The 22,188-nt window shown below is 28.3% G+C and overlaps 1 protein-coding gene across 1 annotated transcript in view; it reads right to left on the bottom strand.

Annotated features, from left to right (window-relative positions):
- Window positions 1-18,856, bottom strand: part of LOC135962855 (protein couch potato-like) — a 37,294-nt gene extending 18,438 nt beyond the window's left edge. Inside the window, exon 1 of the mRNA XM_065514775.1 lies at window positions 18,723-18,856. Within this exon, the coding sequence (XP_065370847.1) occupies window positions 18,723-18,856 (134 nt within the window). The remainder of the gene's footprint in view (window positions 1-18,722) is intronic.
- Window positions 18,857-22,188: the final 3,332 nt, after the last annotated feature.

The following is a 22,188-nucleotide window of genomic DNA, read 5'->3' as shown; positions in this document are numbered from 1 at the left end:
TTGGTGTCGATTTAATGGATCCATTTTTCATCGCAAGTAATGATTCTGTGCAAAAATTATTTTCTTTTATAGCCTTCAAGCAGCATTTCGGACATCCAAAATCGTTGAAGGTCTCTTGGCTTCAATTCATATGGTACTCAATATCCCTGCTTTTGGATGAATCCTGCTGCTCGAAAACGTGAGCAGTCATTGAGCTTCAGTGACACTTTTTTCAAGTTAAAGAGGTAAAGCCAAAATTCCCTCCCATCGATGCAAAAAAATGACATATAAATAATTAAAGACAAAAGCCACATTCAAAAATATTGGCAATTGTGGGCGTGGCATGCCGTTAAAATCAAATATTTTATGTTATATTTTATAAAAAAAAAAATAATGTGATTTTTGTAAATTTGATCAGAAGTAAATTATCATTACTCGCAAACTATTATCGATAATTGTTATGTTGGTAGGATAATAGTCTTTAAGAACTGGTATGACGTGTCACTATACCGTTTACCTGCTGTATTATTAAATTTGTTGGCAGGTACTATATTGCCCTCAAATTTAAATTTCAGTGGATTAGAAGTCCTTAGGATTAAAAGGGATTAAACAAATTTTACTACCAAGAGAAAGGCCAATGTGTCCTCTTTAATCCCATATATATTTGTTTACCTGTTTTGACCTGTTTGTTGAACACTTTTTTATTTGAAGGAAATAACTCTCAAATTTGTTTCTATTTTTATTTTACCTGTTCATATGACTGAAGCAAAGTATAGATATTGCGAAAACAATTTTTCATCGCGAGGACGAAGCTTATGGCTTAAATCGTTCTATTATTTCACCTAGCACCCATACAAATATATAATAATAAAATTGAGTTTAACCCTCTAACCGGCCAATTTTATTTTGAGGTAAAAAAAATATATCAGGTTATTATTTGAATAAAAAAAATACGTTGGAATAAAAAAAAAAAACAAAAGACAAGTGCACGTTCATATTTATCACAATAAGTAAATTGTTTGTCTTTTTACACATTATTACCGTTATAACGGGAGAAATAAGCAAATAAAGCACAATTAAATACATTTAACATACCCCGCCTAAAGGCAGCCTTGCCGGTTAGAGGGTTAAGAACGGTTCTGATAAGGTCACAGAACCATTTTAGATAGAATATTTTCAGACAATAAAGCTGATTTAATGTTAATATTTAGATTTGGTATTTCATAGATGAGAATTGGTACATTTTTAGTACCATTTAGATGAGAATTGGTACTTTGTTTAGTACCATTTAGATGAGAATTGGTACTTTGTTTAGTACCATTTAAAAATTTAGTGTTTACGAACTTTATAAAATACATTCTTATAATTTCTAAATCAAAGATATTCATTGACAAATTGAATTTATCTAAAATATATAGGTATCAGCATAAAAAAGTACCAAAATTCTGAAAAGTACCATTTTTATCAAACAATTTTATACTATTTTAAAAGCATAACTTAGAATTCTAGTGCTAAAATTCTGAAAACTACCATTTTTACAAAAACCTTAATTCTTTATATCTATATATATAAAAATGAAATGGTCCATGTATTTAATAGCATCATGTGAGAACGACTGGAGCGATTTGAATGATTTTTTTTTTATTCGATTCGAAATTTTCAGGAGATGGTTTGTAAAGAAAAAAAATTTTATTTCAGTCCAATCAACTGTAATAAAAAAGCTACCTAAAGTATGCAGTACAAATTTATATATTTTATTTGCAAATAAATAAGAACAGGCAGGTTATGTGCGTTGGAGAAACTTGAAGAACTAAAATTAGTAAATGCCACCGGGCAAAGCCGGGCCGGTCAACTAGTTTATTATAAAAGAAATAAGCCTTTTTTATAAGTGTGTTAAAAAGTGTGGTTATAAATTCTAAATAACAGAAACCTAAGTTTTTCTAAAGCTTTTATATTATATGAAAATTGCTTTGGAAATTTGTATAAAAATTCTCTCCATTTCTTGCTTAAAAACTTTCCTTTTTAACCAACTAATTTTCATATTTTGATTAGAATTATTTTGCAAAAATAAAACTCAATTAACAAACTTAAATGTTAAAACAATGGGAGGTGTTTTCTGTTTTGTGTTTCACATAAATTTTAGGTGATTTATGTTGAGGTATATTTCTGTTTTTTCCCCATTTATTTCTACCATTATAGGCCAACTTATCATAACAACAATGGCTTAAGACAAACGAAAAACTTAATTTAAACAATAGAAGAAAAATTAAGTCAACATAAATGGAATATATGTATTTTCCTTTCTTTTTCTAAAGCTTAACAATGCAATTTGTTCTTTAGGAATATTTGATTTTTGGTTTTGAAAACAATGTGGTGTTGATTTACTTTTAATTAAAACAAGAAATTTAATTAAATAAAAAAAATATGGAAAATCTAGCATCTTTTCAAGTTTCAAAAGAGCGGCCTAATTTTTGTTTTTACAACACTTTAGCAATACTGTACAGTACTTTATTTACAAAACTTCGTTGAGTTTGAGACAAATGGAGACCAACAAGATAGATTTGTTAATTTTTCTAAAGAAATTTCTTTCAAAATTTATTTTTTTTAAAAACTGCTTATAAATTCTGAATTTAGTTTTGTAATATTTATTTCCCATGAGTTATTTTGTTAAGCTATTTCTATTAAATATGTTATATCATTAAGTTATTTAACAAATAAATTCTCAAACAAGATGCTAGCTTTAGTATTTTACATTTTATGGATTAATAAATTAAGTAACTTTTCCAAATAAACTAAGTCGTTGTTGGCCAGTGCTAGCTAGTGTTTTTAATGTTGTCTCTTTATTTTTTCTACTTTTTCCCCCCCATAATAAAGGTCATTTTAATTAGATTTCTGTTTTATGATTAGCAGAATTCTTAATGTGTATGAGTTTGAAGTTAAAAGCAATAAAAAAATAAATATTTACACAAGACTAATTTCAAAAATAAAACCTTTTTATAAGAATCATGCATTTTTAAAGCCCTTTTTTTCCAAAAAAACAAGAAAATAAAAAGAGAGTGTTTGTACCAAAGAGAAAATGTACATAGAGCGGAAACTCTGCTGTTAAAGACCTAACTCAGTTGTCAAAAACCTAAGTGGTGATAAAAAACTATGTGAAAACAAAAACAACACTCGTATGTGTAACTTTTTTGAGTAATTTTTTTGTTTGAATTTTTTTTAGTTTTTTCTCTATGGTTTATGCATATAAGTCTAACAAATGGACAAAAGAATTTTAATTGATGTTTCTTAATATTTTCCTCATTATTTTATTATTATTTTTTATTTGTTACAGCTCTACGTCTTTGGGGAAAATTGTTTTTAAATTTTATTTCTTTTTTTTCAAGTCTTTATTGTTGTTTATGGGAATTTTTCCCAAAAAAAAGAAAGAAAAATCATTTTCTTGTTGCCATTGAGATTAATTAAAGTTAATTTTTAATAAGCCTTTTTTTGTATGACTTACTCGACTTGCTATGGCTGGATTTTGTGTATATAAAGGTTTTAATTTCTGTTTGGCAAAAAATGCGGAGTAATGTTTTTTATTTTTACTTAAATAAATGTTATTATTAATTCACCATTACATTATAAAAAGAAAGTTGAGTTGAGAATTTAAATTTTATACAGAATTGTTTGCAGTTATGTTATTATGTACTTTAGACCATGGTTAAATTAATTATGCTGTTAACAGTGAAAATTTTCCCCAGTTTCATGTGTTAAAGCATCTTAAGGAAAATTGAGATTTTTAAATAGAAATTGGGAAATAATGAAATTTATTTTTTTGGAGTTTAAGAAAATACTCTTTTCCCGTACCTTTTTGATATATTAATTCAATTTTACTAAATTAAGTACTTTTCAGCGATTCATAATGTTAAAGCTTCCAAAAGTACTTTTTTATAATGATTTTGGTACTAATTTCTCATTTTAAATTTATATAATTTTCAATACAAAAGTAAAAAACTTAATCCAAATAATTTTACTGGAATCAGCGATTAAAATTACTAAAATTGAGAAAAGTACTTTTTTGCTATGAATTTGGTACCAAAATTTTTCGCCTCTGATTTAGTTATTTTTCAAAAATAAAACAAGAAATATGTTTTTTCAAAGGTTTTTTAATATTCCTGATTTGGGTATTGAAAAGTACCAAACTTTAGAAAAATAACTTTAAATTTTTTTATTTCCAAAGTACCAAAAAAAATTTAATTATACATACTTTAATTATACGTACTTTTAATGAAAAAAAAAATTTATATAAAATTTAGACTAGAAATATTTTAAATTTCCAAATGTAAAAAAGTACTTTTTTAGTTAAAATTAAGTATGATTCTAAAATCTTAATTTGTTTCTATAAATTTTCTATATTTTCAAAGATGTAAACAAAAAAAATATTTTTTTTTAAGTTACTGCGACAAGTACCAAAATTCAGAAAAGTACCAAGTAAAATCTTAATTTTTCTTTAATATTTTAAGAGCCTGAAAATAATATCACTGGTATCAGTGATATAAAGTACCAAGATTCCAAAAAGTACTTTTTTGTTAAGGTTTTATTCTAAAATAATAAGTTTTCATCTCAAACTTAAGTATTATCCAAGATAAAGATATTGAAAAATACGTATTTTACAAATTCATTGGTATTAGTGATTCAAAGTACAAAAATTCAGAAAAATACATTTTGTTACCCATTTAGTACCATTTCAAAAATACAAATTTTATATAAAATTTAAGTATTTTTCAAGATAAAGACTGGAAATATTTTAAATTTACAAATTTATTCTATTTAAAGTAATAAAATGCTTAAATCTGAGAACTATTTGAAAATTATAAGTCTTTATCTCATAATGTAGTTACTGTACAAGAATAAGGCAAGAAAAAAGTACTTTTTTAATACTATTTAAAAATATAAAGTTTTCATTCCTTAATAAAATATTTTTATTTTCAAAACGAAGCTAGAAAATGTAATTTTTTGGAAATTTACCATTACCAGCAATTTAAATTCAAAAAAGTACTTTTTGTTAAAATTTGAGTACTATTTGAAAATTATCAGATTTTATCTCAAATGTAGTTACTTTTCAAGATTAAGGCAAGAAAAATTAACTTTTTTACAAATTTGCTATTACCAACGGAAAGTACTATTTATTTATCCCGATATTCATAAAAAAATTAAAATTTAAACAATTGGGGTATTCAAACGGTCTCCTATTAGGTCGTATTGTCATAATGTGTTTAATATTTTTTTAGTTTAAACAATTTTTAGTTGGGTTTCAAACAAAAAATTTATAAACTAATAAGACTTTGTGCTATGTTTATTGGTTTGTCATAAAATAACACTTTTTTTGTTTGCAGCACAACAAGAATTTGTTTAAATTAAAAAAATATTTTACGACATTATGACAATACGACCTGATAGCAGACCGTTTGAATCCACCAAATGTTTTAAAGCAAAATTACCATACCAAATTTTAAAACGTTGTTTAAATTTAAAAATTGTTTATGAATAAGGCATTTAAAATATAAATTTTTCATCACTAAATTAAAAATTTATTTAAATGATTCAATACAAAGTTCTTATACAGAATTTGAAGTACTAAAAATCAAAAAAGTACTTTTTGTTAATAACTTCAAATTGTACTATTTGGAAATCATAAATTAAAATTTAAATCATTTTCAATATTAAAACCAAATAAAAGAACTTTTATACACAGTCTTATGGTACCAGAGAAAAGTACTTTTTGGTTAATAAAAATATAAATTATTCATTTCTAATTTTAAGAAAAAACTAGTATTTTTGGAAATCTTTCATTACTAACGACTTAAATACCAAAATTACTTTTTGTTCAAATCTTAATACTATTTAAAAATCATAATTTTTCATCTCAAATTTAGTTAACTTACAATATTAAAGCAACATCAATATAAATTTTTTAACAAACATTCTGGTACCAGTATAAAGTACTTTTTTATTTAAGTTTTTGTACAATTTACAAACATTAATTTTTGATATCTGCATTCTTAAATATTTTTTATGATTAAACCAGAAATCTTCTTTTAGAACATTTTTTAGTACCAGCTAAGGTACTAAATTGCAAAATAGTACTTTTTTCAAAAGTCTCAATACCATTTTAAAAATAAAATTCACAAAATTCGAATGCAATCAGAAAGTTTATTTCCCAATTCCTTAAAAAAAGTCTCCAAAACTTTTTCCCTTGATTAAAAAGTGTCTTATTTCTGATTTCAATAATTCCTTTTCTTTAGATTATCTATAATTGTTTTATATTTCTGTGTTTTTCCCTTCATAACCCTGTATCTGATTTTTTTTAATTTTTTTCTACTTATGTATTTCATTTTTCCAGAAATTTGTTCTGTCTCTTTTTTTCCATTTTTTGTTTGTTTGTTTTTAATTGACAACAGTCAGTTCATTCATACAATATTAATTAATGACATCATTCTATAGAATTTTCAATTGCAATATACATACTTGTTTATAAAAACAAAAAAAAAAACAGAACAGAATTGAAATACATTCAAATTATTGTACTTGTGTTATTAACTAAATGAAATTTTTGTGATTAAAAAAAAAGTAAGCAAAATATGTACAAGGGAGGTTCAGATTGATGATTCTATAGAAATGATCATATCATAGTGGAAAATATAAAATTTATAAAGAATTTCAAGTAACAACTTTTAAAATACTATAATAAAAATGTAAATATCAAACATTTAAGCTTTCAATTGATATATGTATATATCAATACCCGAACTGGTTTACTCCTTGCTTGTGTATTGGGATTGATCTAGAAGTTTATTGCTCCACAATTAGCTTAGCGAGAGAGAGAGAGGGTTATTGAAGCTGTTATATGAATAGATTAGTTTGATATAGAAAACACTGTAAGTTTTCAATTGATATAACTTTCATGTATTGAAATCATTTCAGAATATTATCGCAGATAGAGAGAGAATGAGTTAAATCAATTGTTTGATATAGCAAACAATGTATGCTTTCAATTGATATGTATTTTATAAAATACATTGATTTCGCTAAATCAAACTTTGCTTTGATATTATAAAACATCTGTTTTAAATTATTTACTGTACTCAATACCCTGTTAATGTTAACTAATATGAATTACTTTGTTCTCCTTTTTTTTGCATCCAACATTTCATTGATGTTTAAAATGACGATGATTATGACTATGCTGACTGTTTTGTTAATTTTTTAAATACAATTTTGATTAATTTACTTTATGTTTAACATAAAAAGTTTATAAATAATCATCATAATGATAAAAGTAATAATATGTAGTACTAATAATGACAAATTTTTAATGGAATCATCAATAATGTTTTTTTTATGCAAATTCATGTAACTACATATTTATAAAATTTTAATTAATAAATTGGGGTTTATATTATTTGTATAGTACTTTTTTTAGATTTGTTGAAGAATTTTCAAAAAATTAGTAAAAAATTACATAAGTAGTAGTTGAAATCAGATTTTAAGACAAAATGGTCCTTCGAATCTTAGTCCAAAGGACCATTTTTCAGCTATGAAGCGTAGTGGTAATAAAAGTTATTAATTGGGGTATTCAAACGGTCTCCTATTAAGTCGTATTGTCATAATGTCTTAAAATATTTTTTTAGTTCAAACAAATTTTTGTTGGGTTTCAAACAAAAAAGTTATAAACTAATAAGACTTTTTGAACTATGTTTACTGGTTTGTCATCAAATAACACTTTTTTTATTTGCAGCACAACAAGAATCTGTTTAAACTAAAAAAATATTTTAGGACATTACGACAATACGATCTAATAGCTGACCGTTTGAATCCCACAAATGTTTAAAAATTTAAATATTTAAGTTTTTATAATGATTACTATTTAAATAAACTGTTTCGCAAATGTTAGTACTAAGTTTTCCAAATTGTACAATCTCTTTGAGACAACAGCGTTTGACACTTGGATAAGTCCTATATTTTTATAAAAAAATTCGAATTACTTCATTTCCAGCTACTGTTATAGTAAATTTTCTTTATTTTAAAATGTCAGGTGCAATTCAGATTGTAGTTTTTTCTAAAATACTGTGAAAAACCAAATACACTTTCCAGACTAGACCATTTACAAACCCAGACTGGTAAATCTCCACAAGCTGTTATACCGTTTTCATAACTGTTCATTAAATTTTGTTTTTCTTAATCTTTTAATTTTTTAAATAACTTTTTTAGATTTCTTTTTCCAGCTTATTAATTATTAAACACAAAAATCATCACACTTACTTTGAAAGTTAAAGATTTTAATCAATATATTTTTTTTTAGACACAATCAACATACCTGTAAATACAGAGAAAAGCAAATTTAAGGATTAGTAATTTAAAACACATTTTCTTTTAAGAATAGTAAAACGAAACATTAAAATATTTAAAAGAAAAACTCACACAACTGTTTAAGTGGAAAACATTAAAGTAAATAAAACTTCCACAAAATATACGTCATACTTTATACAAGATCAACATTGTGATATTAGAAAGAGCACAAAATAGGCAGAGAGAATACTTTATGCACAATGAAAATTCACCTGTTTATCCTTTAAGAGAGAATATGTAATAAAATAACAGTGTAGCAGAGAGAGCGAGACCAATTACAGTTATACAGGTGTATTCGATATTTATATGCTCACACACGTGCACAGTAAGTAAAAAAAGAGAGGTGGTGAAGAGAGAGAGAGAGAGAGAGAGAGAGGAGGAAAAAAGGAGAATTTTATTACACTACAATTACAGTTATAAATTAGGGTGGTTTCAAGTGTATGGAAATGTATAAAGTTGAGGATATTCTGAGCCTTATGAAATAAACGTTAGATTGTTTAATAATATTTTTAACATTTTGTTATTCGTTTCTATGGTTACTTATCAACTAAAATAAATTATGAAGAAGAGAGTTGACCCCACTTGGAAATATCAGCAATGTTGCATTTGATTCTAGAAGAGATCAAAATGTGATTCAATATGAATCACATTTTGTCTAAATAGTTATAAGCGAACTTGAATTTAATTTTTGTTAAAACCCCCTAAACAAACAACTTATTTTTTTCTATTAATAAAAGAAATCTTCTGAAAAATCTTGTAAATATGAAGACAATAATAAAAAATAACAATAAAAACATAATACAAATTCATTGTAACTCCAGTACAAATGTTAGACAGTAAATCTGTCAGTCATTCAGTCAATATGTATTTAACAGCCCAATGAGGCCGGCCTTTCCTCTTTTATATTCTTATTAAGCAAAACAAAGTTTAAGAAAAGCGGCTAGAAGACAACAAAAACAGCAAAACAAATAAACAATAAAAAACCAAAAAAAAAAAACAGAAGAAAACAAGCAACCCACAATCATTTTCCACAAAAGTCAGTTTCAGCTAAAAAGAAATAAAAAACAATACCAAAAGCAACAGCAATTTAGACACACGTACACACTCTGCCTTTCCCCTTCCGACAAAATTCACCAACATTAGCAAGATGTTAAACCTTCTAAAACAAATGTAAGCAGAAACATCTAGAAAAGATGCCGAAGAGAGGATTGGTTTTTTGTCTGTTGTTTTTTTTTTGCACACCCACATACTGGCATACATTGTGAAATGACCTTGCAGTTTTATAGGTGGCTAATGACATGGATTATTATGCTGAACTTGATTATAAAGAGCAAAGTTTCCAAAAGTTGATTATAAATAGCAAATTTCCCAAAAAGTTGACTAGAAATAGCAAATTTCTCGAAAATTGATTATAAATAGCAAATTTACGGAAAGTTAGCTATAAGTAGTAAATTCCCGATAGTTGACTATAAATAGCAGTTGTTCCGAAAGTTATCTTTAAATAGATAATTTTCGGAAAGTTGACATGAATTAAAATTTTCCCCGAAAGCTTACTTGAAATATAAAATTTCGCTAAAGTTGACTGTAAATAGCAAATTTCCCGAAAATTGATTATAAATAGCAAATTTCCAGAAAGTTAACTATAAATAGCAAATTTCCCAAAAGTTTTCTATAAATAGCAAATTTCCCAGAAGTTGACTATAAATAGCTAATTTCCTGAAAGTTGACTGTAAATAGCAAATTTATCAAAATTGACTATAAATAGCAAATTTCCAGAAAGTTGACCATAAATAGCAAATTTCCCGAATGTTGCCTATAAATAGCAAATGTCAAGAAAGTTTTCTATAAATAGCAAATTTCTTGAAAGTTGACCATAATAGCAAATTTTCCGAAAAGTGAACACAACTAGCAAATTTCCTGAAAGTTGACTATAACTAGTAAAGTTCCAGAAAATTTAATATAAATAGCAAATTTTCCAAAAAGTTGACTAGAAATAGCAAAATTTCCAAAAGTTGACTATAAAAAAATTTCCCGAAAGTTGACTATAAATTGCTAAGTTCCCGAAAGTTGATTAAAAATAATAAATTTTACAAAAATTTGACTGTAAATAGCAAATTTTCATAAAGTTGCCTATAAATAGCAAATTTCCTGTAAACTGAGTATATAGAAAATTTCCCGAAAGTTGACTATAAATAGCAAAGTTCCCGGAAGTTGATTATAAATAATAAATTTTCCAAAAAGTTGACTAGAAATAAGAAATTTTCCAAAAAGATCGCTGTAAATAGCAAATTTCCCTAAAGTTGCCTATAAATAGCAAATTTTCTGAAAATTTATTATAAATAGCAAATTTCCAGAAAGTTTACCATAAATAGCAAATTTTCCGAAAAGTGATTACAAATAGTAAATTTCCTGAAAGTTGACTATAACTAGTAAAGTTTCAGAAAATTTAATAAAAATAGCAAATTTTCCAAAAAGTTGCCTATAAATAGCAAATTTCCTGTAAATTGATTATATTGCAAATTTCCCGAAAGTTGACTATAAATAGCAAAGTTCCCAGAAGTTGATTATAAATAATAAATTTTCTAAAAAGTTGACTAGAATTAGGAAATTTTCCAAAAAGATCACTGTAAATAGCAAATTTCTCTAAAGTTGCCTATAAATAGCAAATTTTCTGAAAATTGAGTATATAGCAAAGTTCCCAAAAGTTGATTATAAATAACAAATTTTCCAAAAAGTTGACTAGAAATAGCAAAATTTCCAAAAGTTGACTATAAAGAGCTAATTTTTCAAAAAGTTACCTATTAATAGCAAATTTCCTGAAAATTGATTATAAATAGCAAATTCCCCGAAAATGGCCTATAAATAGCAAATTTCCCTAAAGTTTACTATAAATAGCAAATTTTCCAAAGTTTACTATAAATAGCAAATTTTCCAAAGTTCCCGAAAGTTGATTATAAACAGCAAAGTTCTCTAAAGTTGACAGTAAACAGCTAATTTAGCAAAAGTTGACTATAAATAGCTAATTTTTCAAAAAGTTACCTATAAATAGCAAATTTCCTGAAAATTTATTATAAATAGCAAATTTCCTAAAAGTTGACTATAAATAGCTAATTTTCCAAAGTTCTCGAAAGTTGATTATAAATAGCAAATTTCCTGAAAATTGATTATTAATAGCAATTTTCTCGAAAGTTTACTATAAATAAAAAATTTCCCGAAAGTTTATTATAAATAGCAAATTTCCCAAAAAGTTGACTGTAAATAGCTTATTTTGCAAAGAGTTGCCTATAAATAGCAATTTTCCTGAAAATTTAGTATATAGCCAATTTCCCGAAAGTTGACTATAAATAGCAAAGTTCTAGATAATTGATTATAATAGCAAATTTACAGAAAGTTGACTATAAAGAAAATTTCCCCAAAATTTATTATAAATAGCAAATTTCCCGAAAGTTTTCAATAAATAGCTAAATTTCAGAAAGATGAAATAAATAGCAAATTTTCAGAAAGTTGACTACAAATAAAAAATAGCATTTAACTGAATAAATGTAAATGCCACCAAGCGACCACCATTCACCAGTATTTTCAATAGTAACCTGCAGTTTAGAGAAGGGTTAACTGGCAGCATTTGATATTAGTACTATGGACAGCAGGGGTTGTTAATCATAAGACGACAACAAAAATTTTAGTCACACATACACAATTAAACAAACCAGCAAAACAATTTCGCACTCACTCTGCAAAAAGAAGGAAAACATCATGCACTACAGCAGCCGAACAGTGGAACGAGGCATAATAAAGCAAAAGAAAACCTTTAATGGCCAATAAACGCAAGTGAATACTTCCAAAGCGGCTTTAAATTATGAGAATTTAATAATCAAAAAGTGATGCAGAATGTGCCAGTTAAATAATGTTTAAAAATTATCTAACTGATACATTGAAGATAATTATAAAATATTTTTCTAAGAATTTAAGTATTTTTAGTGGTTAATAGATTTCTAGTAATCTTAAACCACTGTGCATTTTCCAGCAACGTACTAAACAATAAAAATCCCTCTTACAATAAGAATTGAATGTTAAAAGTCATTGTATTTATGTGTGCTATTCTTCGTATAGAAATACATATAAGAAACAATAAAACGGAGAAATAGAAATAGAAAAAAAAATAAAGAAAAACTAAATTGTTAGAAGAGATTATCATTGTATTTGTATTTGATTATTGTGTGCAATTTTTATAGCATTTTATATTTGTAATTTTTTTTTCTAGCTATTTGTAATGTTTCTAGTTGTTGAGGGCTCAATATCATTGACATCTGTTCACATTAGTTTTAGTTGCCAAGGCGCCAGGCAAATAATCATTTTTGTTTTCCTTGCTTCAACAAAAGTAAAGAAGGAATACAAAAGGATAAACACCATGACTACGTAGTACGTACGTACAAAACTATAGACAGACATTTAACGCATTAGAACTTACAAAAAGACACACACTCAACATATTGCCAACACTTTATTTTCCAGCATTGTTAGAGTAAACAATACTTGGCAATTTAAAAAGGCATGCAAAGGAGTGTTGTAAAGTAGTAGTTTTTCTTTTTATTTTTTTTTTTAACAAATTCCAGATAAACTCCTGTTTGGCCTCTATGACAACTTATGCAGTCATATTCTCACTTACAATCAACTTTAACATCTCTCTGCAAACGTCATCGTTGTCATCATGACTAAATGTTATAGTGAACAATACTTAATTTATTACAACATATGACACCATGAATTTGTCGTATTGTTGGAACAAAACATTAAAAGAGGTTGGTAAGAGAGCTCGATAGTTATGTAGAGAGGGTGTTTTTTTATATCTAAACACCCTCGAAGGATTTAGTTTCATTGGTTCTACATTAAAAGTTGCATTATTCATAAAAGTTTTAGTTCATTTTATCATTTCTTTTGTAACATTTATCTCTGTGATAATTGTTTGTTTCCTTTTAGTTGCTTTTGTATTGGTTACTTGTAATATTATTGATATATTGGCTGCATTTTAGTTTTATGAATCTTATTGTTCAGTTTTCTTCTTTTGTTTTTATTAATATTTCTGTAAATGTGATTGAACACCTTTGAGTATTTGTCATTGTTGTTGCTTACGCTTTAAGCTTGACACATTCCTTTTTTCGTAGGCCAGAAGCCATATATTGATGTTATTTTTTTGCAGGAAATTTTACACCTGGTTTTATACCTTTACATATATTCTCAAGAAATTCCAAGACAGCTAAAAGGTTAATATAAATCAAATAAAGGATCAATTGTTTATATAGTAAGGGGTGTCCCACATTAATATCATACAATTTAGGCAGCAATATATTTCTATTATCAGGACCAGCCTCATTTTCGAAGATCCAATAATGCCTCCAGCCCAAAGTCCTTAACAAAAAACGACAGTTTGCTATTTATAGACAACTTTTGAAAAATTTGCTATTTATAGTCTACTTTAAGGGAAATTTGTCATTTATGGTTAAAATTTGGGAATTAGCTATTTATAGTAAACTTTTACAAAATTAGCAATTTTGAAATTTTTAGTGAACTTTTAGGGAATTTGCTATTTATAGTAAATTTTGCAGAAGTTTGCTATTAATAGTAATTTTTTGGGAAATTTGCTATTTATATTAAATTTGGAGAAATTTGTTATTTATAGTAAATTTTTGGGAAATTTGCTATTTAGTAAATTTTTGGGCAATTTGCTATTTTTAGTAAATTTTTGGGAAATTTGCTATTTATAGTAAATTTTTGGGAAATTTGCTATTTATAGTAAATTTTTAGGAAATTTGCTATTTATAAACAATTTTTGGAAAATTTGCTATTTATAGTAAATTTTGAGAAATTTGCTATTTATAGTAAATTTTGAGAAATTTGCTATTTATAGTAAATTTTGAGAAATTTGCTATTTATAGTAAATTTTGAGAAATTTGCTATTTATAGTAAATTTTGAGAAATTTGCTATTTATAGTAAATTTTGAGAAATTTGCTATATAAATTTTGAGAAATTTGCTATATAAATTTTGAGAAATTTGCTATATAAATTTTGAGAAATTTGCTATTTGCTATATAAATTTTGAGAAATTTGCTATTTATAGTAAATTTTGAGAAATTAGCTATTTATACTAAATTTTGAGAAATTTGCTATTTATACTAAATTTTGAGAAATTTTCTATTTATAGTAAATTTTGAGAAAGTGTTCTACTTTAAAGCAAGTATCCTCCTAATTATTTCTACGCTTTTAGAATGTATTTTCAAAGCTTTACAAAATTATGACATAGTCCTCATTCACATCATGTTTATGTTTATTTACATACAATTGTATGTCTTCACATATGTATGTATAAACACAAATAATGTTGACATCTTTATTTACACACATATAATGTAAAGTATATAAATGAAACACAATGAGTTTAAGTAAATAAGCTCATTGTAAGGAGTTCACAAAATATGACAAAACAAACAAATAAATAAATAAAATGAATGCAACCTGCATGTAATTCTAAACCTGACACGACCACAGTAACAACAACAAAATCATATTTTGACAGGCAAGTAAGGATGAGGTCTAAAAAGGGGTGATTTCTTAGAATATGAAATGAATCCTTTTTTTAAAAAAATACAAATGTTGATTAAAGCACAAACATTTATACACAGAAAGAATTGCAAAGTTTTGTTAAAGAAATTGTTAATTTAATTAAAAGTTTTGTTGAATTTTTTGGAGAAAATGAACAGATTCAAATTTTGTCAAGCCGAAAACATTTCTTAGTATAAATTTGTATCCTTGTGCATAATATAAATTTGTAAAATCTAGGATGAAAGAAAAACGTTTTTATTATGAAATTGTTAAGTATAATTAAATTGTTTAATTGATTTTGCTCTAAAATGGAATTATCAAGAAAAGCTCTTTTTCAAGGGAGTGAAGTTGGAAACAAAGTTTGGAAGGTTTTCGGCTAGAATACGGAATATCAATTTTAAAGAAGATTCAAGAAGATTTAAAAAAAAATTAAATTACAAAATTGTTCAATTTAATTAAAATGTTCGTAATGATTTCAAAAATTCCTTTAGTATCATTTCTTGCAAAAAATCTTAAATTGATTAACTGATATTTTACATTTAAATAATTTAAGGTTATTATACCCTTCAGCTTCGTGAGAAGGGTATATATAAGTTTGTCATTCCGTTTGTAATTTCTACATTTTTCGTTTCCGACCCTATAAAGTATATATATTCTGGATCCTTATAGATAGCGGAGTCGATTAAGCCATGTCCGTCTGTCTGTCTGTCTGTCTGTCTGTCTGTCTGTCTGTCTGTCTGTCTGTCTGTCTGTCTGTCTGTCTGTCTGTCTGTCTGTCTGTCTGTCTGTCTGTCTGTCTGTCTGTCTGTCTGTCTGTCTGTCTGTCTGTCTGTCTGTCTGTCTGTCTGTCTGTCTGTCTGTCTGTCTGTCTGTCTGTCTGTCTGTCTGTCTGTCTGTCTGTCTGTCTGTCTGTCTGTCTGTCTGTCTGTCTGTCTGTCTGTCTGTCTGTCTGTCTGTCTGTCTGTCTGTCTGTCTGTCTGTCTGTCTGTCTGTCTGTCTGTCTGTCTGTCTGTCTGTCTGTCTGTCTGTCTGTCTGTCTGTCTGTCTGTCTGTCTGTCTGTCTGTCTGTCTGTCTGTCTGTCTGTTGAAATCAATTTTCTGAAGGCCCCAGATATCTCCGGGTTTCAAATCTTCAACAATTCTGTCAGACATACTTTCGAGAATTTTGCTATTTAAAATCAGCAAAATCTGTCCATAAATAACGGAGATATGAGCAAAAATCCGAGACAACCTCTGAAAATTTCATCAAAAAACACAATGTATTGCATGCTTTGACAAAAAAGCAACAAAACGTATGGTTGGATGTGCAAGCATTGCGTATTTTGTTTTTTTTTTGAGTTTTGTTTCTTTTGGCGTTGTTGTTGTTTTTTATACAACTAAACGTTTGTTTGGTTGTGTGTTGGTTTTTTTGACAAAAAATCAACAAATCGTGTGTTTGAATGTGCATGCTTTGCGTATTTTGTTTTGTTTCTTTTGGCGTTGTTGTTGTTTTTTATACAATTAAACGTATGTTTGGATGTGTGTTGGTTTCATTGCCTTGCGTATTTTGTTTTTCTTTTGGTGTTTTGTTTCGTTTGGCGTTGTTGTTGTTTTTTGTGTTCTTGATAAATTTGGAATGCTGTACGCTGAAAGTGGGCAATGTACATACATATATAATAATTATAAAAAAGAATAATGCATCCACAACAAAGGTGAAGGGTATATAAGATTCGGCATAGCCGAATATAGCACTCTTACTTGTTTTTCTTTAAATTTGTATAAAGATTATTTTTGTTTTTATGTTAGTCTTGTTGCTTTTAAATATTTCCTAGTTTAAGTGATTTTTCTACAGTTTCTATATTAAATTTAATTTCCTTTTGCCAGACTTTATTTCATTTTCGAAATGTAGGAAAGAAGTGTTTTTTTTTTTTTTTTGTAAAATTTATATTGTATAAAAATAATTTCTTTTCACATAAAGGTATTTGGAAATTCATAGCATAGAATCCCTATATAATTTTCTTTCCATTTCTATTCTACACTAATACATTTTCATAACAAAAATAATGATTTTATTTACAGCACAAGGAAAAGGAAAAAAATTAACAAAAATAGAAAGCCAGGAAGATGTAAAAAAAACTGAATTTTCTAAATCAAAAACAAACAGAAAAAAAGCCTGCCTGGCAAATGCAAGAAAAGAAAAAAAACATAAGCAAACTGAAACGGAAATGAAATTAAAATTCTTCACAAAATCTAGGCAGCCATACATACTACACATGGACAGACTTGGCTAGAGTTGTACATATTTCTCTATTGCTCTATTCTCTAATAGGCACAACACAGCAGTATCCAGCGACTTAGCTTTAGCACCCAGAGTACCAGTTTGATACCACCAGCTTTAAGGTGTTTGCATACATTTGTACAATTTGGATTTCTCAAAAAGAACCAAGCTCAGCATGGTGTATCCATATACAAATGCCAACCAAAAGTTGGTGTGCATGTATTCCATTCTTATTTAGAGCAGAAAGCAATTGAAACATTACAACAACAAAATTCAGTCTGAAACAACAAGCTAACAAACGAAAAAAAAAATATAAGAAAAAAATACTAACCAAGTTGATTGTTTTATTTAAGCTTTATATTGCCATTGTATGTGTGTCATACACACAGACACACACACTCAGACACAATCACCAAAACATTTATAAATACATTCTCTTTACATTCCTTATTCCAAACAGGCATTTTCTTTACACATCCACACATACATAAATACATATGTATATTAGGGGGTCCCCGTTTGCATTGAGGAATATAATAAGGTGTCTATGCTCTCAATTACAATTAAAATTTAGTTTGATTGAGAAAACAATTTCTCAAAGCTTTTGAACTGGCATTAGTATTTGAGATCAAAGGATTCCAATTTTAATTTTAAGGTTTTTTTCACATTTATCTCAAAGGAAACATAAATTGTGTTTTTTAAGCCCAATATAACTTATGAAAGGGTTAACTGTTAAACAATCTGTCATACTGCGCTTACTTTTTGACATTTATGATCAGTATACTCTAGCAAATTATCAGAATAGATTGACGCTTTAACAACGCTACCAAAATTATCCAAATTTACTTTCAAAATCAGTCATCGATTTACGCAACTCATAGACGACTGTTTTATAGCAAAATTATGTTCAGCGATGAGCCTAGTTTTGGCCACGGCTTTGTTAATAAACAGACCTTACAAACTCCATTCCATCCAGAGAAATGTGCGGTTTATACGCTGCACAGTGGTATTGAAAAAGATAGAGGGAAATAAATCTGTAACATCTAAATCCTGAAACCGATTTAAATGAAATTTGAAACTATAAAATTTCATTAAAAAATATTCATCAATAAAAATTTAATTTCAATTTGAAAAATTTGTTTCTTAGCAAAAACTCAATAAAAAGCATTTTTTGTCATATTTTTCATGCCAAGAATTTTTTAATTTTCAAAAGTTATATCCCCTATCCATTGATATATAACATGTCTAACCTTATGGTTTTTAGGTGGCAAATTAATTAGGGAAAACTTAACAACTCGCAGAGAAATATTTGGGCCCGTTGGTATCAAAATTGAACATACCCGAGGTGTCCTACTTTGGGCGCCCTTGTCCCTGGCGGGCCCATGCCCACAACTTAAACTCAACAACACTTCTTCTTTACGTATGTCAAATTTCATTCAAACGGGACTTAGGGTTTAGAAGTTAAAGATTTATTCCCCTCTATTTTTTTTGTTTCTTTACCATTGTGCGCTGGCGGCATCATCGGATCTCATTTCTTTAAAACTGAAGCCGGAGCTCGTTACCGCACCATGATCAATGATTTTTTGTATGATCAAGTCGAGATGTGGTTTCAACAGGATGGCGCTACGTGCCATTCGAAGACTGCAACCATCGATTTATTGAAATAAAAATAATATGATTTCGAGAAATGAACTTGACAATTGTCAAGTTCCATGTGAATTCACTGGCTTATGCTGATAAACCAGCAACAACTGAAATCTTGAAGGCCAACATTGTTCGTGTTATTCGTGACATATGGCCAGCCATGCTTGAAAAAGTGGCGATTGGATTGGACGTCCAAAACCTCAGATCGTAAAGAAAATATTGGGAATAGGACATAAAAGTATTTTTTAAAATTTTTAGCTTTAATTTTAAAATATTTGTACAAAATAAATTTATTCAAAGTAGCTATGACCTTTTTCCATAGAACCTTTTGCCAAAAGAATTGATCATCTTTTGAGGCCAGGAACGAATCAAGCCAATATCGAATACTCTTTTCCAAAGTGAAGCGAATCCCAGAGAGCTACGACCTTTTCCCAAAAGAACTGCTCATCTTTTGAGGCAAAGAACGAGTCAAGCCAATATCGGATACTCTGTACCAAAGGGAATCGTATCAAAGAGAGAGAGCGCTCTACATCGATCGAAGCAAAAAGTAGTCGGAAGTTGCACATCATTCCATGATGTAATATTACGGTTTCATGTCTGGGCGTTTTTCGGCCAATGTTCGCTTCAAACGAATCAGTTGCTTTCGGTACAGATTCCCTGTGATGGTCTGGTCAGATTTATGCAGCTCATAATATATAGATATAGAACCATTTTGTTCTTACTAAATACAGAACATTGCCTTAGCTTCATGAATATTTGGCTTTGGTATCGATTCGGCTTCACATACGATCTCTTATGCTTCGGGTTATTGTAATAGATGCATACTTGAATTTCAATTAATGATTCGATGCAAAAATGATTTTATTTTATAGCGTTCAAGCATCATTTCGGACATGCAAAATCATGTTTCAAGGTCTCTCGGCTTCATTTCGAATGGTACCCAATTTCCCTGCTTTTGGATGACTTCTGCTGCTCGAAAACATTATTAAATTGCTGCCTGAGAAGCTCCCAATGATTTTACAAGCTCTTGTTGAGTTTTACAACAATCTTCATGGAGTAATGACTCCAATTCTTTTAGCTGGCATGAGCGATCTTTGTCTTTCGTGTTAAAATCACCACTTCTGAATCGTATAAACCGTTTGTCGTACGTTAAAATAGAAGGCAAACATTCATCATAAGCTTTGGCGAGCAATGGGTGTGCTTCAGCGGCACTTTTTTTCCAATTTTTGTTTGTTTTTTTTTAAATGAGATGTAACACTCAGGCAATTAATATGCCTATATATAATTGTGTTACTTTCTTTGGAAAGAGGATAGAGTGTAGAAGAACAGGTGGTGAATGGAGGAGAAAAGCTTTTAATAGACAACTCTGCAATTGCGCGTTATGTTTGTTATTATTGCAGGTTGCAGTGCCTCTGGTGGTGAGATGGCGCATTAGTCAAGCCAACAACCTTTATATAATTATTTTACTTCGGTGACGTTTTAGTGTTATACCACAGAAGGAATAACACTATAATGTTGAATAATGAAGTGAGAAATGTGAACAAAATCATAAAAACCTTTTTTTCCATTTTTATCCTTTGATACAGTTCACCAAATACCAATAATTTTGAGAAGCGTTATCGTTCAATGAATGAAACATTTATTTTAGTTGGGAACATCCACCCCCATTTTGTTGGAGCCATCCTAATGTATGTATCTTAGAGTATGTGTGTTAGAAACCATATATTTGTTGATACTGCTACTTGTTTCTTTAGACAAGTGTTTTTTTTTTATCCTTCGCTACCCCTGTAAGAGTGTCTGCAAATATGTCCTGTTTTATATGTGTTAATTGTAGTATGAGTGTGTTGTGAGTTTTTTTTTTTAAATATTATTTAGTTGTTATTTCGTGTATGGCATTTTATATGTAGAATTATTTGCTTAATTTTTAATATGATACATGAAGCAAGTGATCCTCTTCCTTCAGTATATATTTCTAAATCCAATAGGAATTGAATAGATATTGCAATTGGGTGGGACATAAGTAACATAACATCCAATGTCCATGGACTTTATAAAACAAACAAGTGTTTTGTGAAGCCGGCGTTCAATATTCACTAAAGTTTAAATGCAAAAACCGGCTATACCATACATTTTTTTAAGCTACACCAGAGTTAGATTCCATTGATTTGGGTATACAATGCATGATATGTTTTTCAAATATTGTAATATGTGTTTTATTTAAAAGTAAAATATTTTGGAAGTTATATAAAAAATATCTGTGATAAAGGCATTTTCTGTGAATTTTATTAAGAAAAGTTCTTTTTATTGACAAGAAAAGTTATGCGTTTGTGATAAGTGGCCTGCAGCTTTCAAATATTCTGTGATTTTGGAAAAAAAATTTTGCAGTTTTTGTACAGGTTTTCAATAAAAGAACTGTAAACGGAATTATAATATTACAAAAGGTACACATACAATTCAGATTATATTTGATTACTTAGAAGTAGTTTAGTAATCAATTGTTTATTATTGGATGAATAACTTAAAAATGGGAGATTTACTATAGATGGCGTATCTTTTGAACTCGAATTTTGTTTTTAATAACTTATATGTCATTTTGAAGGATTCATATCTGTCATTTATTCACACGTAGTTATTGAACATCATAGCATAAACAACAAAGATTTTTTTGCTTCGAAAATGTCGAATTTTTATACCAACAAAGCGCCATATGCAGGAAGTTTTGCTTTACTTCTTAAATTTGAAAAAAGTAATGCTGAAGCACATTGATTGCTCTCCTTAACCACAGATGGTTTGTGCAGTTCATAAGTGGTGATTTGGAAGACAAAGATCGCCCAGCCAGCCAAAAATGATTCAAGTATTGGAGGCATTACTCCATGAAGATTGTTGTCAAACTCAACAAGAGCTTGCAAAATCATTGGGAGCTACTCCAGCAGCAATTTCCAAACATTTGCGAGCAGCAGGATTCATCCAAAAACAGGAGAATCAGGTACCATATGAATTGAAGACGAGAAATCTTTAAAGACGACTTTGTATGACTGAAATACTGCTTGAACGCTATTTAGAAAATCATTGTTGCGCCGAATTATTACTTGAGATGAAAAATGGATTCATTACGATAACCCGAAGCGTGAGAGATCGTATGTGAAGCCCGGTCAACCAGCCGAATCGACACCAAAGCCAAATACTCATGGCGCTAAGGTAATTCTCTGTATTTGATGGGAGCAAAAGGATCTTATCTATTATGAGCAGCTATAATCTAGCCAGACCATCACAGGGAACCTGTACCGAACACAACTGATTCGTTGGAAGCGAGCATTGGCCG

Source organism: Calliphora vicina, chromosome 1 (assembly GCF_958450345.1).
Source record: "Calliphora vicina chromosome 1, idCalVici1.1, whole genome shotgun sequence".
Taxonomy (NCBI): Eukaryota; Metazoa; Arthropoda; class Insecta; order Diptera; family Calliphoridae; genus Calliphora; species Calliphora vicina.
Note: the sequence above shows the minus strand (reverse complement) of the source record. Positions and strands in the feature narration are given on the sequence as shown.